The sequence below is a fragment of the Alosa sapidissima genome, chromosome 19 (genome assembly GCF_018492685.1).
Source record: "Alosa sapidissima isolate fAloSap1 chromosome 19, fAloSap1.pri, whole genome shotgun sequence".
In the NCBI taxonomy this organism is placed as follows: Eukaryota; Metazoa; Chordata; class Actinopteri; order Clupeiformes; family Clupeidae; genus Alosa; species Alosa sapidissima.
The window spans coordinates 2,148,738-2,173,105 of record NC_055975.1 but is presented as its reverse complement, the minus strand read 5'-3'; the positions used below and the strand labels follow the sequence as shown (position 1 = coordinate 2,173,105).

General features: G+C 42.6%; 1 protein-coding gene across 16 annotated transcripts in view; it reads left to right on the top strand.

The window, feature by feature from the left end:
• Positions 1–24,368, top strand: part of LOC121693692 (ryanodine receptor 3-like) — a 202,678-nt gene that overhangs the window by 46,582 nt on the left and 131,728 nt on the right. For 12 of the 16 annotated variants that reach the window (XM_042073302.1, XM_042073301.1, XM_042073300.1 and 9 more), the window contains exons 3-11: positions 4,119–4,220; positions 14,686–14,700; positions 16,205–16,279; positions 16,762–16,840; positions 19,002–19,114; positions 21,048–21,147; positions 21,618–21,711; positions 23,187–23,261; positions 23,716–23,872. In XM_042073302.1, coding sequence (XP_041929236.1) covers positions 4,119–4,220; positions 14,686–14,700; positions 16,205–16,279; positions 16,762–16,840; positions 19,002–19,114; positions 21,048–21,147; positions 21,618–21,711; positions 23,187–23,261; positions 23,716–23,872 — 810 coding nt within the window. The remainder of the gene's footprint in view (positions 1–4,118; positions 4,221–14,685; positions 14,701–16,204; positions 16,280–16,761; positions 16,841–19,001; positions 19,115–21,047; positions 21,148–21,617; positions 21,712–23,186; positions 23,262–23,715; positions 23,873–24,368) is intronic. The other 4 variants (XM_042073304.1, XM_042073303.1, XM_042073292.1 and 1 more) reach the window with 1 other exon arrangement.

Sequence of the window (24,368 nt, the reverse complement as noted above, 5' to 3'; positions counted from 1 at the left end):
TAGGCTTTACATTTGAGTTGAGAGGAAATGAAAGCTTTGAGACAAAAGTGCCTCGATCAGTATCAGGCTCTAATCTTCAGAGTATCTCGTTTTTTTTACCTTAACATAACGTTTCCATAATAATTTTTATAATAACATAATCTCACAACATGACAAACGGTACTTCTGCCATTTCTGAGCCGCCCTCTATAGGCAATTACCGACCTAGCAACTTTCTGTGTTCGGGTAGGAACACTTCTACAGACTGCTGTCGGTGCATGATCACGTGAGGGAAATTTGGTCTCTGCATTTATCCCAATCCGTGAATTAGTGAAACACACTCAGCTCACAGTGAAAACACAGTAAAGTGAAGCACACACTAATCCCAGCGCAGTGAGCTGCCTGCAACAACAGCGGCGCTCGGGGGGCAGTGAGGGGTTAGGTGCCTTGCTCAAGGCATTCCCACTGTTCGGGGTTCGAACTGGCAACCCCGAGGTTACAAGTCCGAAGCGCTAACCAGTAGGCCACGGCTGCTTGGTTATGTTCATACTTTGTAGCAGAATACTCATATTTAGTTCATTTATTATTGCGCTGCTCAACTGTAGGGGGAGCCCGAGAGCAAATCTGGTTTAGTGCTGCTTTAAAGATGAGAGGCTTAATTAAAATGTCCATTGTTCTACAGGCGGACGAAGAGTTTGCTGATTCTGCTCGTCTGCTTACAGCATTAAATCAATAAAAACGTTTGGAAGTGCTGGATTTTTGTGCGGTGTTTATTACACCTGAGAATGAGGGGTTTCCATGGGCTTTTAGACAAATTGCCTTTATGGGATATGATTCAATTGAGGAAATTGTTGGCAAAAATGCAATTCTGTCTCAATAATGGCTACCTACCCTCATCATATGTCTTGTGTATCATAAACTCATATTTACAGCAAATGAGAATGGGCTGTCAAAACCAAGAATGCTGTCAACACAATCAGCTCTGTGTATTGATTTACAGTGACACCTTTAAGGTGACTACATTTACTTGATACATTTGTCAAATCTGTCCTTTTTGAATATTATTTATATTTTTTCTTGGTCAAAGCACAGCATACTGTATCTTCATGACTGTATCGCCCCATTAGAGTAATAGTTTCAAAAGGCCTAATAAATAAGCAGTCATAGTGCATTGAGGCTTCTTGAACATGATGGATATGTATGAGAGGCAAATGTAGCAAACACAAAGACATCTGGGCTTTTATTTTTCCTCTTAGTTGGCAGCTCTTCAAAAGAATGCAATAATCAGAATTGGTTTTAGAGTGCAATCAGTCACCACACCGTCTCTGAGTGTGTGTGTGCGTGTGTGTGTGTGTGTGTGTGTGTGTGTGTGTGTGTGTGTGTGTGTGTGTGTGTGTGTCCATTTTTATATCTGTGGTCAGGAATTTGCTATGGCTGTCAGTATGCTGGAGATGAAGCAGGAAAGGACCATCTGGGAGCATGAAATGGATAGCATTTCAAAGTGTCTGTGTCATGTCATTGCATTTAAGTTGAATTCATATCAGATTATGTTTAATGCCGTTTACAGCCTCCAGAAGAACATGTATTGTTAGCCACCTGTAGTTTTATTTCTTAATTCTCAAAATCTCCCTTTCTATTATGGTATTTTTGTTCAGTGAATAAAGCTGTACAGTGTAAAATCACCATGCTTTGCCATTATTTTAGTATTGAACAATTGTTATATATTCTTATATTTAACAATGGCTTATTTTCATTGGCATTGTGTTATGAATAGTCACTGGCAGTAAAGCAATGAAAAAAACAATATATTTATTATACATTTGCCTGAAAACTGAAAACATTCACTTCTTTACACTCAGTTTGCAATTGAATAACACATTTATAGCAATATTAACAATATAGCACTGACAGCAATAGGCTCACATGTTCAACCAATTTCCTGACCACTATTAAAGAGACATTTGGAATATTGAACTGAATCAATTCATTAACTTTCAAAAATCATATCGCAAATCACAAATGCAATATCTGTCAGAAAAATTGCAATTACCATAGATATTTTTTGGGCAGCCCTAGTTTCAGCATAAATGTTTTTCTGTGTACATGTGTGTGTATGTTTTTGTGTATGTGTGTGTGTTTGTTTATACATGTATGTCTATACGTCTGCACAAACCACATGTCTGTGTGTGTGTGTGTGTGTGTGTGTGTGTGTGTGTGTGTGTGTGTGTGTGTGTGTGTGTGTGTGCGTGTGTGTGAATGTCTGTTTCTATGTATGAATCTGTAGGCTATGTATAACTCTATGTATATGTACTGTATATGTATTTGTGTGTAAGGATTTGTGATTAGTGTGTAGAGTTTTGCAAAGATAGTCAATAGTTGCAAATATAGCACATATGCAATCAGGAAATGGGTACCACTTTATAATAACTACACACTATTAAGCATGTATTAAGCATTTGTAAGCTATTACTAAAGGCTTTGTTCCTCATTTGTAAAGCATTGTTCCTACATTAATTCTCATCAGTAAAGCATTTGTGCACACAGTTATGAAATGTTTGTACAAGGTGGAGGTAGCGTAGTGGATAAGGAGCTGGGCCCAGTGTCCCAGTCATTTGACGCACCATGTTCCTTTCTCTGCTTTTACCTTATAGGCCTAATAAAATATAGCCTACACTTAGACAAAGATAATCAGAAACTATTCTGCCAATGTATCGTTTCATACTTAACCCTTTGCAGACTGCACCGAACATTTCTTTTTTTTATACTTGATGGTCTCATGGCACAAAAAGGCTTACTGTGTGATTATGCTACATTGCAGAGATACAATATACCCATCATTGTAATCAGGAGAAATAGGCCTTTTAAAATGATATACAATATAGCTAATAAGTTTGAGAAGAACACACATATTTTTTCAAAAATATCTTCAAAATTCAACCCCAAAAAACACGATGTTTGTCAGGATTAATCTAATTTCCCCCCTCATTTCTGTTGTAGGTAGAGAAAAACCTAGAGTGTATGAGAGATTCACAATTTTGTTGTACTCAAACTTTTGAACAATTTCTTCAAAAGGTTTATTAAACCTTTGCATATGGCACAAAACATTCCGTTTAGACATTTACATTGATAGTCTGGCATTATAATTTATTTGCCTCGGGTGTACTGTGGAGTGGGTAAGACTGTTTTTAGTGGCAGGCTAACACATACTGATGACTTGTGCTAGCCTAGCACCTGCAAACTCTGCAACTAGAAGAACTGGATGAAATGTGTTGAAAACGGTCTCCACTGATGAATATCAGCTTTAGCTAATTTGGAAATGACGAGTACTCTGGACCACTCGTTGGTCTACGAGTGTTTTCATAACGTTATTAAGCAACGTTTTGGACAAATGAATGAACAAACTATTTATAACTGTGTGTACAAATGCTTTAAGGCACGGACACACACTATCGCGATTATCGTGACACGAGTCTGTTCGGTGTGTTCCATGCCGTCGTCAGTAGGAAGCCATCGGCAGTCATTTTGGACGATTTGACTTGTCGAATCAGCCAGCGGGCAGTCGGACTCAATAACCAATCTGATTGGTGGAGTGCTAGCCCTTGACTTTACATTATTTCAGATTATTTTTTATTCATTAAATGTCAAAATAATTTGTAAACCCACTCTATTGTCTTACTTTTATGTTCATTTACCAAGATCATTTGGCACAATCAATTGCTACTTAAGCAGCTTATGTGCTCCTGCTGAGTTGTCTTATACGCTTAGGTGGATTTTTAATGGTGTAAGTGTGTTCTGAAGCCAGAATGTCCATTAATAGCTCCTCTGTCTGTGTGTTTTATCTCCAAGTATGACCTGGTCTGAGAAGACCACTGCATTATTGCAAAGACTTATTATGTATCTTTCCCTTTAGCTTCTCAATGCACAGTTGCAGTTTGGAGATGGAGTGCCATGAATGGCCAGTGGTCCCGTCAAAAGACAATATATTATGCTTTAGTTGTTTGTATTATTATTTCAAGAGTGAATTTGAATATTTTATGTAGTTGCTTAACATCACTTTCTTTCTTTGTTTTTTCTCTCTCTATCTCTCTCTCTAATCGCCTTCTCTGCTCCTTTCTCTCTCCTGCTCTCTTCTTCTCCAGTTTGTTCCTCCAGACCTATGCATCTGTAACTTTGTGCTGGAGCAGTCTCTATCAGTGCGAGCTCTGCAAGAAATGCTGGCCAAAACAGGACTGAACAATGAAGTGAGTACCACCCATGCAATCCCTTTAATTTGCATGGTCCCGCTACATAACACACACACACACACACACACACACACACACACACACACACACACACACACACACACACACACTAACAAACACACACACAGAGACACTCCTAGACCCATACTGTACAATTTACAGAGGATTGAGGAAATTGCGTAGGATTCATTTGACTGCTGGTTACACCCCATTGAAGTCATAAGTTAATGAAGCCTTTCCAGATGGACCTGCAGAGCAAATTCAAATTTGCTAACTGGTTGGTCTGGGTTCACCCAGGCTAGCGGGTTGTATGCGTGAACACAAATGTCTAAGTTATTTGCCCTGGACATCACCCGCACCTGACACTAACAGCCCTCTAGCACTAAGCACAGGTGTTACCTGAGTGAGCATAGGTCTGAATAACACAGGCAATAACATATATAGGAGATTAGGAGTGGACCGGTTGAGGAGGATTTTATCAAGTATAAAAACACTGCCCAAAGTTCCACAATGTGTCCAACTATAAAAACTACTACTAGCATAGTAGGCATAGTCATACTATCTATGTGAAACTATTGGAAAATTATTTTAATAATGGAATGAAATGATTGGTTACCAGGGGCTGTAGGCCAACCCTGTTCCCCCATTTATCCGGCCATGTTCAACCCTGGCACCTCCCCTTACTGAAACCACCCATTGCATTTCCTGTAGGTGTGAACACATTCCACCCATGCCATCACGTCTTGTGTGAACATTCAACTCTTTGAAGCCTGTGCCTGTTGGCATGTGATGTGTCTGGAGGTTTGAAAACAGCTACAGTCAGCTGTTCTCAGTGAGGCATGAGTCAGTCTTCAGCTACATTGTATGTTACTGTATGAGGGAGAGTGAGACACCTGGCAGCTATCACAGGGATAAGGATATATGCTATTAGAAGAAACATCCATCCGAGTTCAGTGAGCTACATTCTCTTCTCCCTGCATTGCTATTGAGGAAATACTTTTGATGAAGTAATTTTTCATGCCCTCTCTAACTCTCAGCAAGTCTGTCGCAATCCCAGTAGGCAGTCACCATTCCTTTTAATTATTTTATTTTGGGAACAAATCTAAATGAAATGAGCCCCTTTTTTGTCCTGAATGATGATGATCATCAGTGCATACATTCTGTCTGAGCGCGGCACTCATGCTTGATGCCTGATAGATGAAATCTCCCTTCTATTACATCCAAACGATAATGCACTCACTTTTAAAAAAAGAAAACGTTTCTTCAACACTCTTTCTTTTCTGACTCCATTTTCTCCCCCCTCACTCAGTCACTCATTTTCTGGCCTGCCACCTCATGTTTGCAGTCCAAGTCTCACTGACTCCAAATGCAGTCTTTCGTGATCAGATGTTGGCTAAGCCTCTGTGGAGAAGTGGACTGGGGCTAATGCTGCTGAGTCTCTCATGCCGGTTGCCTACTGTGTGTGGACGAGGCTAAATAACTAATGGCATTCCTCCAAGAGGAATGGGAACAAGTCGATGGTGTTGGAGCTCTTAACAACGTGACAAATACAAATTGAAATCAGATTCCAAGGCAGTTGAGGTGTTGGTGTGTGTACCTGGGACATACACACACAACTCAGACACACACACACACACACACACGCACACACACACACACACACACACACACACACACACACACACACACACGCACACACACACACACATTTATGTAAGTAAAAAAAAAATGACAGTCAAAAATGTAATCCAGTCCTATTCTTTTTAATACTCAGAGAGATGTAGTCTAAAAAATTCATAAAGTTGAAAACCCACCACAGCTAATGTAGCAAAATGACCCATCCGTCCCCATGATCTTTCTGCTCTCCTCCTGGCTGCTTTTAGTTGGGGAAGATAAATGCACTTGTCCAACGAACATTGTGCTGTCAGCCATGCGCTGCTGCGGCAGGCCAGTCTGTGGTAATTAGAACACTTCACTAACGCCAGAGTCCCTACTGCCATTTTCCACACTCCTGCAGTAGTCGGAGCCGTGAGGAGATTTTTGGACCTTTAGCAGGGTGGCTGTACACTAGCAACAAACCAAACACAGACATTATTTTCAAAGATGTATGTGTGTGAATGTGTGCGTGTGTGAATGTGTGAGTGTGTGTGTGTGTGTGTGAGTGCACACACGCACCTGTGTGTTGAGACGTGTGTTTGTGTGTGTGTTTACATGTATGTGTATGTTTGTGTGTGTTTGTCAGTGTGTGTGGAGGAGAGTAGTAAAAGTGCCAAAGCTGCTGAAGTCAGATGTCAGATCACCACTTTGTTTCTGGTATACAGTCAGATCTCCACACACATATTTGAGTAATTTGAGTGCGCACTAAGGACAGGTGGCTAGATAAACAGCAGAATTGCTGAATTTGAGGAAAAAAGTAATAGACTTAAATCAAGGACAACCTTCAACCAGTCAGAATGCCACAAGGCCATTCTGTTGTTTGAACATTGGAATCAGTTACTCTGCCGGCCAAGCTAAAGTACCGGCTCTAGCAGACTGTTGTTGAGTTAGTGTAGAAAACATTATTTGAGTGGTAACAGGGAGCCCTGCAAAATGGGATTTGATACTAGATGGATGAACATAGTGAAGGGCACTTCAGACAGATGGTTTGGCAGGTGTCAGTACTGTTAAAGTACTGTTAACAATCCAAGACACAGTGTGACTTTATTAGCCGTTACGGTAACACTTTACGGCAAGGGTACATAAATTATCATGAATTCACTCATTTCTTAATATCTCATGAATCAGGAATTGACATGAGTTCATAGTCTCTCATTTGTGACCTCGTGCATGACCAACACATTATTTAAAGCATTAGGTATGGTGGGTACATCATCATGAATTTTGATTTATTAAGCATGATCATGGTGATTTCTTTTTCTAGCCAAAAATGTGGTCATCACTTCTCATGAAATTCAGGATTATTGTTCATAAATTATCATGAATTCATGCATGTAAGATTTAATTTGTTAGGGGAATATACAGTACAATCAACAATCAATCAATATTGTCTCATGCATATCATCATTAACTATTAAGCATTAGCTTCTCATGAGTAATGTTTGTGGCCCCTCAGCTAAAGTGGTGAGTAGGTCCTTCTTTAACACTGATGAATGACATGTTATTGATGTTGGCTAAATTGTGAAATGACATGAATGAATGGTTAGTTTCTCATGAGTTTATAATTTTTGTGTGTCATCACAATTAGCTTCTCATGAGTAATCATGTTTGTGGCCCCTCAGCTAAAGTAGTGAATAGGTCCTTCTGGCTCTGCACTCAATTGGAGACCTAACCAATCAGGGGCCAGTTCCCCGATAACGCTCACTCTTAATATATAAGAGTGATAATGCGCTAAGAAGACTCAAAAGATATATCTTACCAAAGTTGTTTATGTTCCTAAGTGTGTTCCCCGAAGTGTCCCTTAGGAAGATTCTTAACTTAATGATCTTAACGATGCCTCTTACGTTCGACGTTACAAAGGCGCTGTCCCAAGTGAAGGTGCTGAATTAGTTGGCATCGATTGCTCAGGAATCGATTTTCCACTTCACACGAAGGTGCATGACCGCGTTAAGAAAGACAACACATTCTATGCAAATGGAACATTCCTCAAATTATTCCAGTAAGTTTTATTTTAACATAGTTTAAGTTATCAGTAAAATATAGACTATTAATTAAATTATCAAATTGTCAGTTATATGTTCACACGATATGTTGTAACGGGTAGGCCTATCCTCGCTAATCATCCACCCTCCTTATCCCGTTGTGCCACTTGTGCCGCTTTTTGACATGGGTTTAACGACTTCTAAAAAAATGTGTAATACACTTTTATATTAATGGTAAGGTACATTACAATTAGAATTGATTGGCAATCAGCTGCAGTTGCTTCTGTTTAATGCGGTATTGAGTGCCATTGGTTAATGTTTTCAATAAAAAGCAACCTATCTACAATGAACAGAGAGAGAGTTAGATACAGTATGGTGGGGAAGCAACGTAAAAAAGGGCACCAAGCTTCTCGTCAGAGGAACTTGAAGTTTTGCTGGATGAGGTGAGGTTGCACAAGGTGACACGGTTTTCCAGCTTTCGGAATAACATGTGCAACAGCACCAAAAAAGAGCTATGGAGCGACATGGACTACACGGCTCCGTGGCCGGCGCCGTTTTTGATTCAATACAAGGACACGTTGGATCTCATCCATTTAGAGGCAAATTCTTTGCCAGCTTTTAATTATCAAAAGTGATTGCCAATTTGAACGCTTTAATGACATTACAAAATAGACTAGGCTAATTACCACCATATTATTTCTGATACCGAATAAAGTAAACTTCATAAAGAGGCCTGTATCCATTGCAAACATATTTTATTATTAGTCTTAAAATGTCATTAACATAAAATCATCGTTGAGCCACAACATTGTCAACATACTGTACCATAGTTTGACTTGTAGGCTACTGCGCTGCGCTGACTTCTAAAGACTGCTGCACAGTTGCGGCAACTAGCGTCTTGAGCTCAAACAACGCTAAGAAAGAGCTTACGAATGGTCCAGACCAGCCTTACTAACGTGTGACTTACAGAAGATATACTTTGCGTACGAACGTGTCGGGAATCGTGCCATAACGTTAAGAGATAGGTTAAGGAATAGGTTAAGAACTACTTAGCGATAAGAACGTTTTGGGGAACCGGCCACAGAGCATTAAAATTATTGCGCTGTCAATATCTTGTACAACAGAGGCGATAGCAAAATCTAAATGTCTAGCTTTAGCGACAGGCTTTTTGTTGCAAACAAAATCAACTGAAGCACGCTCAGGTCATAGTTCGGCATAGTTGCTTCTCAATGGAACTTCCCAATAACCAACCTGAAATTTTGTGGGCGGGGCTACATTCGGGCTAGCTTTCCAGGCTAAATTTGAATAGGGCTGACCATGTTTGGCAGTAATCATGTAATGAATTAATTGATGATTTATGAGATATTAAGGGATGAAGTAATGCATAAATTGTGTATTAATTCATGCATGAATTCATGATAATTCATGTACCCTTATCGTAAAGTGTTACCACAGTTACAGTACTAACAGGAAGCCTAGCAGAGACATGCTTAACTCCACATATACTGCAGTGCTTAATTAGATGTATAGTCTGGGTCAAAGCCGCACTCAGAAGCACATTTCTGGCGTTTCTTAATGATTACGGAGTAGCAGGAGAAAATGGGCTTCTTTGGCCCAAGTACTTTACAGTCTGCTGCGTGAGCCTGTGTGTGTCTAATGAGCACTGGTTGAGTGGCTCAAATGGTGCGTGTAAAGCAGATGACCTCTGGCAGCTGTGTGTGAGTGTGTGTGTGTGTGTGTGTGTGTGTGTGTGTCCAAGTGTCCAACAGAGGTGATAGAGAGAGAGAGAGAGAGAGAGAGAGTATATACTGTATATGTGTGTGTGTGTGTGCAGTGATATTTCACTCCCAGCATTTACTCTGTCAGCTTACAGGGACGTCGCCAGCTGATGTTACCGGGGCTTCAGCCCCGGATGTTTTGAGTGTAGCTCTGGATGTATTTTGCAAAGTTGACTATGTGAAACCATTATTCCGATTATGCATTGAAACTTTGAGATGAGATGGACCTATTTATCAAACATACAAGAAGGACAGGTCACGGTGGTCCTCTTACTCTCTTTCATGCAGCAGATCTAACTTGAACGTTACCTTACCATAAAACATAATTTGGAACATAGGTTACGTACAGAGAGAGAGAGTGAGAGTGAGTGAGAGAGAGAGAGAGAGAGAGAGAGAGAGAGAGAGAGAGGGTTGGGCATGTCATTGTTTGAATTAAGAAATCATAAAGACAACAAGGAGGTGGTGGAGTAAAGCTGTTCTCGTTATTTAGGCTACAAGTCAACTTCAGTGATTCATTCTCCTTAAGTTAGGTTTAACATAAACCATATTATACCATATTAACCATATTAACATGAACCCCGCCTGACGCCTCCTTGCCTGTGCCTGTTGAGGTGTCCACGACTCTGGCAGCCTTGATAGGGACATCAAGGAGGTGGTCATCCCCCAGCCCCCACCCCCACACCCCCTCAATACCAGTGCAACACTCACCTCCACCATCACAGGCTATCGTACAACCACCATCACTGGATATTGCACCCCTCCCCCACATGGCGATCATGAACAATGAGGTGACAACGACCTCAGTCAACAGCCATCAGACACACAGATCCCAGATGCACCCCCTCCCCTCCCCTCACACCCCCCATCATCACAGCAGATCAAGTAAGAGCTCAACTAAGGAAACTTCACACCAATAAGGCAGCGGGGCCTGACAGACTGTGTCCAAGGCCACTCAACACCTGTGCTGCTGAACTGGGGGAGCCACTGAAGCACATCTTCAATTTGAGTTTACGCCTCGGACAAGTTCCAACACTGTGAAAGATATCATGTCTCACCCCTGTCCCTAAGAAGCCACACCCTAGTGAGCTTAATGACTACAGACCTGTCGCTCTAACATCACATGTGATGAAGACAATGGAGCGACTGGTCTTAGGTATGCTCAGACCCCAGGTACGCCATGCACTAGACCCGTTACAGTTTGCATACCAGGAGAAAGTGGGCGTGGACGATGCCATCACTTATCTTCTACACAGGACACATTCTCACCTAGACAAGGGGAAAAAAGTGCTGTGAGAATCATGTTCTTTGATTTCTCAAGTGCTTTTAACACCATCCACCCCTCAGACTGGGAGACAAGCTCTTGCAGATGGGTGTGGACGCTCACCTGGTAACCTGGATTACGGATTACCTGACCGAGCGACCACAGTTCGTCAGACTCAAGATCTGTCTCTCTGACACTGTGATCTGCAGCACCGGAGCACCACAGGGAGCTGTGCTCTCTCCAGTCCTGTTCACCCTGTACACATCTGACTTCTGCCACAACACCGAGTCATGCCACATGCAGAAGTTTTCTGACGATACTGCAATTGTGGGGTGTATCAGGAACGGGCAGGAGGAGGAGTACAGGAGCCTGGTGGAGGACTTTGTGCAATGGTGCAAACTCAATCATCTTCAACTCAACACTTCAAAGACCAAGGAGATGGTGGTGGATTTCCGCAGGTCTAAGCCCACTCTGCTACCAGTCTCCATTGATGGGGTCAATGTGGAGGTGGTAAGCACCTACAAGTAGAAAGGGCAGAGCAGGCTGTACTTCCTGAGGAGGCTGCGCTCCTTCAATGTGTCCAGCAAGCTCCTCAGGATGTTCTACCAGTCTGTTGTTGCCAGCGTCCTCTTCTATGCTGTGGTATGTTGGGGAGGAAGCACAAAGAAGAAGGATGCGGGGCGACTTGACAGGCTGGTAAGGAAAGCTGGCTCTGTAGTGGGAGCTGAACTGGAGTGCATCACTTCAATATCTGACAAAAGGACCCTGAACAAACCGATCAACATCTTGGACAATGAGTGTCATCCACTCCACAGCACTATTGTAAAGCAGAAGAGCCTGATCAGCTGGAGACTTCGCTCACTGCCTTGCACAACAGACAGACTGAGAAAGTAATTTGTCCCCAGGGCCATTGAACTGTTCAATGCTTCACTTAAGGGAAGAGGAGAGATAGACTTCTCCGCATAGTCTGTCTGCCTCTTCAGCCCCTCCATGTTTGGATATTGTCTGTCCACTAGCCACTTTTTACCACTGTCTTTCTGCCTCACTGTTTGCATGCTATATTAGCACATATGCATAACCCCTCCCCCCATGCCACAGCCGAACTGTGGCCACACTTATACCTTTTCTTAATATAGTTATATATATATAGATAGATATATATAGATATATATTGACTTTATTCTTGCACTGTTGCACTGTTGGACTTACTCATTTGCACCATCACCATGACACTTACTCACACAGAGCACCTTACCTTACCTTACTATGCACAGAGAATCACAGGCTCAGTCCCTGCCTCAGTCATTGCAACCCCCTTTTGATTGATTAATCACCCACTATGTGGATACTGTTTTTAGAATTGATTTAGATTAAGTGTTATTTAGTATAATTTGTATTTTAGTATATTTAGTATATTCTTTATCTTCTACTGTCCTTATTGCTTAGTTGTGTTTTTTATATTACATGTTAGTGAATGTGTGTGTGATGTCTGTATGCTACTGAGACCTTGAATTTCCCCTAGGGATCAATAAAGTATCTATCTATCTATTATGCATCTTGCTATTTAAAACACCACTCTGCTAGGAGGCTATAGGCTATATAGTTCGTTTTTTAATAGCAAACAGAAATGTCCAGATAGCAACAGGTCATTACATCCTTTAATTGTCAAAATATTATTGTCCATAATATTCAATTAATGTGGTGCAAATGAGGCTAGAGTCGGTGGATTAATTTATCAGAAGTAAGCAGCAAGAGCAGGCAAAAATCGGCATTATGAAAACCGTTTAGACTCTACGGGCTGAATGTTTTCAACTGACGCCCCTGTCAGCTTACATGCCACTTCATGCCCACCTCTGATGATCTCCTCCAGCAGCACCCCCACCCCCCCACATACCTCCTCTATCCCCCCCCCCCAAACACTGTCAGAAACCCACCTCTGGCTTCCGATGTGGGGGTCCAGAAAAGGTCACCACACTTCGTCTGATGCCAGCATATCAGCTGGGGGTGAGACAGGGTGCACTGTCCCACTCCTCTGTAATCTGGTGGCTTTAATATATGTCTGGTTCCAGGAAGGGCAAGAGGAAGCCAGAAGTACTTGAGAGTGTATGTGATAGGGTGGTTGGGTGGCACACACAAGCAGACAAGCACGCCCACATTGACACACACACACACACACACACACACACACACACACACCAGGGATAGAAATAAAATATTTTTTGTATCACTGTGGCTGGTGGATTCCAAAATCTCAACTTTTTTACCAGCCACTAGAGAAATGGCATGAAAATGTGATGTGATATGATTATAGTAGGCTACCCAAAATGATCACGGTTATCGGCATATTGCGATACGACTAAAATGGGCTGAATTTTGCCCTAAATCTACCAGCTGTCCTCCAAGCACAGTAGCAACAAAACTAAAGGCCACTAACAGAACCACATTCATATGCCATAGTGTCATGTCATAAAAGTGGTGTGGCTCCTTTAAGACTCCTTTGGTGTGAGTTTCGGAGCATCTCCAACTTGATCTAACTATAGGCCTACTGTACATCATCTGATTTAAATAGTTACAGGTATCAAGGTTATATTTAACATTTAGCATTTATTTTCTATTTGGCCTGTTATGAAATCATGCACTGAACAATAAATGCACAGCTCAGCTTTAAGAAACTTAATGCTTAGCATTTTTTGAAACTGCATTGGAAAAACTCTGGTTTTTAATATTTACAGTTATCTAGGCGATATTGTTAACATTTATTTTGTATTTGGCCAAAGTTGGAGACCTTGTAGACATTTGCTTCAATTTTAAAACCGGATTAATAGTAGGCCTAGCATGTCATCTTGTTTTCCGTGAAGGTGTCGCGGGCCAGATTAAAATAGCTACGGACCACTTCAAAAGAAAATTCGCGTTAGTCTGTGAAGTTAACGCAGATCCACAGATCTCATAGATTTGTTTATGCAGTCATCCTGAAATAAGCTACCAGTGGCACATGAAAGCATAGCGACAGTTTCTTAATGGTAATGACAAAAAGTGAAGCACTGCACCAGTGGGCGATGCTGCGGGCAGCGGCTCACTGGTAGTTGTTGTAGAACTTCAAATCAGCGTGATTTACCCTTATAGGCTGGTAACGTTACATGATCCCTACAGACACTTTCTTATTTTTAACCGTCAATAAGTATGAAAGTTAGACCTGATCTGACTATTTGTGGTAGCCTATGCTCTATTTATTTACCCGCCACAGTGGCTGGTAAATTGACCAAATTCACCCGCCACCGCACAAAGCTACCCGCATTTGGCGGGGGGCGAGTGGCTAATTTCCATCCCTGACACACAAACACACACACACACACACACACTATTCACACCTACCTATAGCCAGCAGCATGTATGCTATAATGCTCAGCTGTAACTGTGAAAACCATTCGATATGCCCTGGATGTGATAAGCTCCTAGCTGGCTGAAAGTTCTGGCCACCTCATACAGTGTAGAAACATTGCAGCTGCGTAATCCCTGACCACTAACTGGGCTGTGTGTGTGCTTTATCCTGAACCGACAACAGAGGGGTTCATGTGTATGTAAAAGTGTAGGTCAGAATTTAAAAAACGTCTAAAAAGTTGGAAAGACCTCCAAAAAATAACCTCCAAAAGAGGGAAATAGATTCACTCTGCAGATTCACCCTGCAGTATGGATGCTAGTATGAGCCCTATCTGGGAGCGTCTGAAAGAGCCAGAGGCGCTCACTCATGCAGTAATAGCATTCTCTCTTATCTTAATGCTTCCTAGAGGCTCACACGGAAGGTGAGTAATCCTGTTTGCTTTTGGGGGGCCGGTGGTGGTGTAGAGACAGAGAAACAGTAGACCTGACGTCAGTGACACCACCCACCCCCCAGCCCGTACACTGCTCATGATCGATATATTTCCGTCCCCAACACTGTTCCTTAACCGCCTTTTTCTCATCAAGAAGACTGTGGCCTGTAATGGCTCCATCCTCCTTTCTTACCTCTCCTGTATGAAGACAGGGAGAGTGCACATTCCACATTGCACTTGAATCCCACTTCATAATGAGTGACATAACGTTGTTAGGAACATGTCATGGCAGATAGCATACGCTGTCATCATTAGACAGCATGGCAGTTGAATGGCAGAACAATTTTATTGTAGCATTAGCAGGAATTGTCATGACAGTCAATGTTCAGTGACAGGACACTATCATAGTAGCGTTAGAAGCAACTGTTATGACAGCTCTTATTATTATGAGTGTCACAACAGTCTGCCAAATGCTCATAAGAAGTCAAAGGATCAACTATTTGGAAATGCAGTCGTGATGATTGCTGATAATGGTCACATGACATTATCACTAAGCACTGATTGTTATGACAACCAATTACAAAAAGCCATCAGTCATGACATGGAAGGATATATCATGTTTATGTCAGTCTTAAGACAGAGGTTTCAACTAGTGTGTTCATTACAGTACATATTACAACAAAGTGTTTTCATTACATATCCGGCTCTAGTGAATATGTGTCTTGTTGACAGGGAAGCATGGCAACCGGAGACCACTTTCACCCAGTGTGCATGTCCAGCCATAGACTCTGACACAGATCTGGACAGATCGGAACAGGGCCAGTGCAGGACCAGATCTGTGCCAGAGTCATTTCCTTGTCAAGATAATTGCAGGAGAATCACTCAAGGGTGTCTTAGAGCAGTCCACAGAAATTACCTGTGAGTTCATGAGTAAGTTGCATGCCTTAAAATGGCGATCAGTTTGATTATCTTTTTAAAAAGGCAAATTCATTAGATGATCAGTAAAGGTATGGAGAAAAATAATGTTTTTTTTTGGACTTGAAGTTTATAGAAGGCATCTTGCTTTTACTTGATGTTTGATGGTCATAGGTAATATAATATGGGCAGTTTCTTACTCATGAACCTCATAAACATAGATAAGAATCCCTTGAACATAGATATTGTTCCCCTCTATGTATTGCCTTTTCCACAAGCTTGAACCATGGACAAGAACGGGAAAATTAGTTTTTGGACATGGAAACAAGCTTCTAATTATCTGATGTTTTTCTTGTGTGTATGCGTGTGTGTCTGTATATGTGTACCTGTGTTCATGTGTTTGTTGTCTGTGTCATATGTTTATATATTTATGTTTGTGACTTTATATGTATGTTTGTTTGTGTGTGTGTGTGTGTGTGTGTGTGTGTGTGTGTGTGTGTGTGTGTGTGTGTGTGTGTGTGTGTGTGTGTGTGTGTGCGTGCGTGCGCGCGTGTGTACGCATATGTCTTGTCTCTTTTAGGCAGCTCAAGGGGGTGGTCACCGAACCCTGCTGTACGGTCATGCCATCCTGCTCAGGCACTCCTTCAGTGGAATGGTAAGAACGCTTCTCCTAAAGAGAGGGGATCCTTCTATCTTCTCTTTGTCTACCTACAGAAACTAGGCACTGGACTACTTACAGCATGTCTGTGTGTGTCTGTATGCTTGTGTTCCGATGCTATTACCCATACCATCATAAATGTCAATGTTTATGTGTGTGTGTACAAGAGTGTAAAAAAATGCAGATCTATGTGCAATTGTACCACAACTGTCACAGTGTGTGTGTGCGTGTGTTTGCATGCATTTTTGTGCATGCGTGTGTGTGTGTGTGTGTGCGTGCGTGTGTGTATGTGTGTGTCTCTGTGTGTGTGTGTGTGTGTGTGTGTGTGTGTGTGTGTGTGTGTGTGTGCGCGTGCGTGCGTGTGTGTCTGTGTGTGTCTCTGTGTATGTGTGTGTGTGTGTGTGTGTGTGTGTGTGTGTGTGTGTGTGATTCATGTGTGTATATCTTTGAGTGAACCAGTTTTACTGTTCTCTCGGCAGTACCTGACCTGTTTAAAGACATCACGGTCTCTGACTGACAAGCTGTCTTTCGATGTGGGACTGCAAGAAGACTCGACAGGTAAATTCACTCTATAGTCAGAATTTTCTCTGAGAGTTTTTCTCACAAAATGCCATTGGCCACTAATGGAATTTTTGCCACAGAAAAACTTTTGTTTTTGATGACGGGTGGACAGGTGGATCTTGATTTATCTGTGTGTGTGTGTGTGTGTGTGTGTGTGTCTCTGTGTGTGTGTATGTGTGTGTGTGTGTGTGTGTGTGTGTGTGTGTGTGTGTGTTAGAGAGACAACTCTACAGTTCTGCCTTCTGCACTGCACTGTAGCACTGTAGCTGTGTTGATGTCTACTGTCCAGCCTCCTGTGACATACTGTAAAGTAGTAAATGAGGAGCTGGCAGTGGGTGTCTTATCTTTTGTGCACATTTGGGTTCATTATTTGTTCTGTTCCATCTTTGATTAACCCTTCGAACCCGATTGACGCAAAGTGCGTCAAAAAAAACACACCCTTTCTTCTCTGTTACATTGCTCCGGAACTGTTCATCGCAGCGAGATGAAACCTTTATTGTGTGACAGAGCAGAAGTGGGGCTTTCCAACGAGTCTGTACGATCAAGTATGACCTGCGCACCCAAGTATCACCTGCGCACCCATTACTCTCGTTTGAATTACTCGCGAACCCGTGATCGCATAGATATAGCAAGCATATCAAATGAAAGAGGAGACACAGGGCTATCCATTGGTACCATGTATATTGATCCTTCTGGCTTATAAAAAGAGACGAAGTGACTGCAAAATAATAACGCCATGTACACAAACCAACGCTGCACATCCATTACTCTTGTTTGAATTACTCGCGGACCTGTGATCGGATAGATATGCCACGCATGTCAGATGAAAGAGGAGACTCAAGAGCTATCATTTGATACCAAGTACATCCTTCTGGGTTATAAAACATACGAAGTGACAGCAAAATAATAACTTCATAAAGCTTATGACTTACCCCACGTTTTTGTCTGTTTTTGTGGCAAAGCATGTTTATAATCCAACGCTATCGTGTGTTTCTCTATGGCAAAGCATGTTCATAATCCGGTTTTGAGATCCTAGCAAATTCCTGCATGGCATCCAATTCAAGGCTCACATTGCATCCCAATTTGTTCAACAAAGAAACACCTTTTTTGCCTTTACTTTGTTCATGGCAATGCAGTAAAAAGTTGAGAATCATTATGAGTGCATACACCATAGACACGCAGGCTAACACGCATCCTGGGTCAAGTCAGGTCAGATCAGTTCGTGTCCCAGATATGGAGCCCAGAAAGGTCATTTTTCATCACTAAATAAAAAATGTCATTTATTTCCGTAAATCACACACCACATATTTCTGTAAATTGATCAGCCCCAGAGTATCCCTCCAACATGGCAATTGTATTTCCCGATTCAGGACAGTCAGCCCTACACACACATGAAATGCACGTAGAGCTATGAGCTTGCTGTGGTGAGATACATGTCGAAATATAAGAATTTTTATATTACGCTTTTTATATTTTAATTCTTTAAAAATCTAAATAAAATCAATGCTAGTACTAATACATGGCATGATGGCAGATCTAGATAGCCTAGACTCTGCTGAAAAAAAAAAACAATATATAATATGTGTGTGTGGCACTTACAATGACCAGAATAAATCCTTATGATTTATGCTTGTCATAAGTGTGTGTGTGTGTGTGTGTGTGTGTGTGTGTGTGTGTGTGTGTGTGTGTGTGTGTGTGTGTGTGTGTGTAGGTATCTGTATGTGTTCTCATCTGTGTGTGTGACCGTGCGTGTGTGTGTGTATATATATGTGTGTGTGTGTGTGTGTGTGTGTGTGTGTGTGTGTGTGTGTGTGTGTGTGTGTGCGCGTGTGTGTGTGCGTATGTACATGTAGGTGTTATTTTTGGTTTTGGGATCTACAGGTGGAACAGGTGTGCCACTGTGGGTCGGCCTGTGTATTTAGGTCAGCAAGTTATAATTACTGTGCCATATGTCAGCATCACTGATGCTCCTTACGCACTGTGTATGTCAGTCTCTCTCTCTCTCTCTCTCTCTCTCTCTCTCTCTGTGTGTGTGTGTGTGTGTGTGTGTGTGTGTGTGTGTTTGAGTTTCTGTGCCTGTATGTGAATGTGAGAGTGCATATTTGTGTCTGTGCTGATGGCTATCGATGTGTGTGTGTGTGCGTCACCCCCTCCGCAGGTGAGGCGTGTTGGTGGACAATCCACCCTGCCTCCAAGCAGCGCTCTGAAGGAGAGAAGGTTCGCATCGGGGATGACCTCATTCTTGTCAGTGTGTCTTCAGAGCGCTACCTTGTGAGTAGTACTCCCACACTCCCACACATCATTTCTTCTCTCCTTCTCTCTGCATCTCTCTCCCAAACATAAAGACACACACACACACACACACACACTCTCTCTCTCTCTCTCTTTCTTTCTTTCCCTCTCTTGTACTCTCACACACACACATACAGTATACACTCACACATGCTTGTTATTCCACACACACACACACACACACACACACACACACAAATAACCCCCTTCAAATAAAGGTACCTATAGTCTCCTCTATAGTCTCCCATCCCTCTGGCTGTTGTGAAAGTGCCGATAGTAGCGAGAACATCTTCTCCTCCCCTGGCTCCTGAGGACTGTTTCTCATTAGCTCAGGGTCCGCCGAGGGAAGGGGGAAGATCTGGCAGAGCGGCACAACACAGCCATCGACCTGGAGCGCCTTAATAAGGAGATGTGCAGAGTCTAATGAAGAACCAATTTTGCTGTTGCTGTATTTCCCCTATGGTCTCTTCTTTGGCCTGCATATGGGAGAGGGAGAGAGAGGGAGAGAGAGGAGGAAGAGGAAAGAGAGATGGAGATGGAGAAGAGAGAAATTATGGTGGGGGATGGAGGGAGAGAAAAAGAGAGAGGAACGGATGTATAAATTGGCTGCTAAGCATTGCTGCACACTTGCTCTCGCATATTCTTTTTTCTCTCACAATTCTGCTCTCACAAAGTACAATTCTGCTTCTCTCTATCTCTCTCTCTCTCTCTCTCACACACGCACACACACACACACAGACACACACTCATGCACACATACAGCACACACTCACTCTGTTGGATCCATCCTCCATCACTCTCTGGCTCTCTTTCTTTTAGTCCTCTCTCTTTCACACACACACACACACACACACACACACACACACACACACACACACACACACACACACACACACACACACACACACACACTCATTTAGACTCATAGTCGGTCTGTCTCTATCCTGGGGGTTTGTACCATGCCATACTCCACTCTCTCCAGAGTTGAGCGACTGAAAGAGAAGAAGACATAATGAAGCGCACTGCACTACCCCTGCCATATAGCCATGATTAAAAAGTCATGTGCTGACATAGTTTGAGAGTACACTACGGCAAGAAAAACACACGCTTTCCGTTGTGTCTGTCCTAGTTTGACTGTTGTGTGAATAAAAGCTATGCTTGCAGCCATGCTCAGGACATAGCTCTGTTGTGACGCACAAGAGAGAGCCAAGCAAATATATTTGTGGAGTGAGAATAAGATCACTTGTGTCTCTGAGAAAGGTTGTCTCAAAGTGTCTGTGTCTCTGTGTGTGTGGTGCTGGAAATGGCTGGTCCGCCCCACCACGCATGCACGCACACCTTGTGACAGACAGTAATTTCCACAGCCCTTCTCTCTGCTCTTACCCACTGCTTTACCATGCTGATGATGCGGAGTATCTGGCAGCATTGCACTGCAGTTTCTTCCAGCTGCTAGTGCACTCCTGCAGACACTTACCACTCTCACAACAGCCTTGGCCCACTCCCACTATGCATTCTGCTCCCACCAGACCATAGTACTCGTAGCTACACAGACGCCCACTTGCCTGTGTGTGTATATGCACACTCATTGGCTATCGCCCAAAGTCAAGTTATTTCACTCTAAATGTTTTAGACACCCAACACCCAAGTGCTAACATACATGGCTCCATCTCCTCCTCTGGATGGCTTCAAGCGCCATTTGGTGTGGGACTGAGCCAAATCCCAGCCAGGCTCCGGCTCTGTTATGCTGTTTGTGGGATATGGGGTGCAGCTGTCCTCATCTTGACACAGGCCGTAGGATAATAAAAAAATCTGTTCTTTTCTCTCTCTCTCTCTCTCTCTCTCTCTCTCTATTCTCTCTATCTCTCTCTTTGTCTATCCTGCTTTTCCCCCTCTGTCTTTTTGGTTGGTGCAGCACCTCTCTATCTCCAATGGAAACATCCAAGTTGACGCGTCCTTCATGCAGACCCTGTGGAACGTCCACCCCACCTGCTCAGGAAGCAACGTGGAGGAAGGTACTCCCTGAGCTCAACCAATCACATTCCACTATCAGTAGGATTTAACCACCATATTAACATGCATATATTTATATATTTATTACCATTTCCCATTTATTGTCTTTCTTTTGCAATCCTTTAGACATAGACATTGATAGTCTTTACTGTCTCAGTAACACTATGTAGTTCTTTTACCTTAAAGTAATGTCTTCAAACTAATTTGGATGATGCACTAATGAATGGCATATCTGACATTGCTGATGTGCATTCACAATGACTGGTATTGCAATATGCAACTTTGACTGGTAAAGTAGAAGTTTACTGGTAATTTTGCAGATACTTTTATCCAAAGCGTCACAGACTCACAACAGCTTGTTCGGAAATCAAACCTGGAGATGAATGACAAGGAGTATAGATACCTATTCTTAAATTGTCTTTCCATGTGATATGAGGGAAGGCTGATGGCTTGTGTTTTGTGTGTCCTGTAGGCTATCTGCTGGGCGGCCATGTGATGCGTCTGTTCCATGGGCATGATGAGGTCCTCACCATCCCAGCCTCAGATCAGAGCGAAGAACAACAGAGGTGTGGAGCTCTCCCTCTCTTCTCACAACTTTTCACCACTTTGTGCACCGATCTTCACAGCAGTTTCTCCCTTCCCTGCCCTATATGGGGCGGGACAGCCAGTCACTGTGCTGTAGGCTGCAGTCCTCTGGGACACCAGTGGGAGAGACAAAAGCAGCGGGCCCTCCTGCTATCTATAGACCAGCTGGCCAGGAGCAGGGCAGCGCTCCCTGGCACTGAGCGCAAGAAAAGTGGCTCAGTGCCTCTGAAGTGGGTCGAAGCGAGCGATAAGGGTGGACCCCGACGCCAGGAAGCGCAACCTTGACGGCCGGCGGCACTTTGATGACACCTTTCATTTCTGTCTCGGTGTTGCGAGTGCTATTTTTGGTGTTGCTGGTGTTTAGTGGCGAAACGCACAACGGATTAAATATTGGTTGTCAGCCTCGGCATTACTTTGAGCCCCGTCCTTGAAATGTAATAGAGGGTGCAATCTTGAAAGGCCCCAGTACAACCCCCCCCCGACACACACCAGCCTCGCCTCCGCCTCTCCCTAAATGTTCAGTTCCTCCACCCTTCCTCACCACCCTCCCACCTCATCAAGCACATCCTGACCTGGCAAGCAGCGCTGTGAAGGATTTCTTTTATCTTGTGACCCACTCACCCACTTTGGTGAAAGATGGTGTCTGTCCTCAGTGCGATATGAGGTTTGGGGTTAGCAAATTTACCCCCGCGTAAATCATCTGAGCTAACTTTAGCACTGCTCAGACAACAAGAATATTACATATCCCTTATAAACTTTTAAAGCTTGTAAAAAACTTCACTGTGTGAAAAGACCTTAGAGGGCTATCTAAGGTTTTGATTTGAGTTTTTTTGTGATGTTTGAAAGGTTTTTAAGACAGACAAAATGCTACTCATGAATTTGATTAGGCTTTTTGAAAGGATGGTCATTTTGTATTGATATTTACACAAGTTACTATTTCAGTCTATCAACAGGGAAAATGTCATTACATGACCTCTTTTTGACCTTTCTCTGTGAATCATCCCAAAATTCTGTTCTGTTCTTCTGGTTCATTCCATGGTGTTAAACCATGAGACAGGTAAAGAGACTCTTTCCCAGCCCTTTAGAAGGAAATCGGAACTCAGATTTAGTACACCACTAAGCTCTCTGTTGTCACACATGCTGGTTCAAGCATATGAAACATAAGGGAGGTCCACGCAAGAGTAACAATAAAGTATATTTATTAAATAATTATAGAAAAGTCAGTATGTGAAAGCTTAAAAAGTCAAATGTTGTGCATAGTGTCTAGGGGTATGAGTACAAGTGTTCGACAGCATACTTCCATGGTGTTACTGTAAACCATGAGACAGGCAAAGATACACTTTCCCAGCCCTTTAGAAGGAAATCGGAACTAGGATTTAGTACACCACTAAGCTCTCTGTCAAGGAGAAAATTCCTACTTTGAAATCTCTGTTTTTGTTCCCATGACTCCCTGCAGGATAGTGAACTATGAGACAGGAAAAGCAGGTGCCAAGGCCAGGTCGCTATGGAGACTGGAACCACTGAAGATCAGGTGAGCTTTTATCATCTTTTGCTGCTCTAGATTCCAATTCTAATTTTAAATCTGTTCATCTCGCTATCTCGTCTAGGTTAGAATCTGTCAAGAGCTTTGCCATTAGAGCTTTACAGAGCTTTAACTTGCTAACTAACTTCAGTGTCAACAGTATGTGTCAGATAATCTGATTTTTGCAGTGTAGAATTATGTTGATCTTATAACCGAGTCCAGTAGTACTAAATGACCAAGTGTGAAACTAACAACTCTGCGCTACCTAAAAATATGCCAAGATTGCATTTTTATATGCAGGTTTTATATTACTTGTGGAGTTGCCTGGGTAGATTTCCCTGTGTTCAACTTCAAATAAAAGCTATGTATTGAGGGCACTGTAACTGTTAAAAAGCTTTGTTAGCATTTGCTAAGCTAAATCTACAGTTGGCCAATTACATCTTTGCTAATTCTGCTAATTCAGTTGGAGCGGGAGCCACATGCGCTGGGGGCAGCCATTCCGCCTTCGTCACCTGACCACAGGGCACTACCTGGCGCTGACGGAGGACCAGGGGCTGGTGATTGAGGACCGGGAGAGATCTGACACGGCATCCACTGCCTTCTGCTTCAGAGTCTCGAAGGTCAGAAAATGGTTATGAGTAGCTATGCTTACATTCAGGGCCCTTTTTTACTCTAATGACCAGGGGACGTATTCACAATTCATTTAAAGGCTAAAAGTAGCTCCTAACTGGCAAATTTAGGAGAAGTCAGCACATCTGAAGAAATCTGCTTGCTAGCGAGACCGTGCATGCAACACCAGGATTCCACTAACCCTTCTTTACTAAAACGTGTGTCTAACTAGCAGAGTATTGCCTACATGCTTTAACTATTGATTGACAAGGGTTTACGATTGAAAACATAGCCTGAAAAAAGCAACACTTTCCCCAATAATGTTCAAATGACATAAAAATCCTAAGGATATTCATCCTGAGGGCAAGTCAAGGGCTCCATACAGTTTGTGCTTTTAACTTTAGACCAGGTTTTTCTTGGTCAGTGGAGTAATGATTTTTAGTGGGTTTAAGATCATGCGCCTGACCAGACCTTTTTTTTTAATTGACACGCCCGTGGGCCAATATT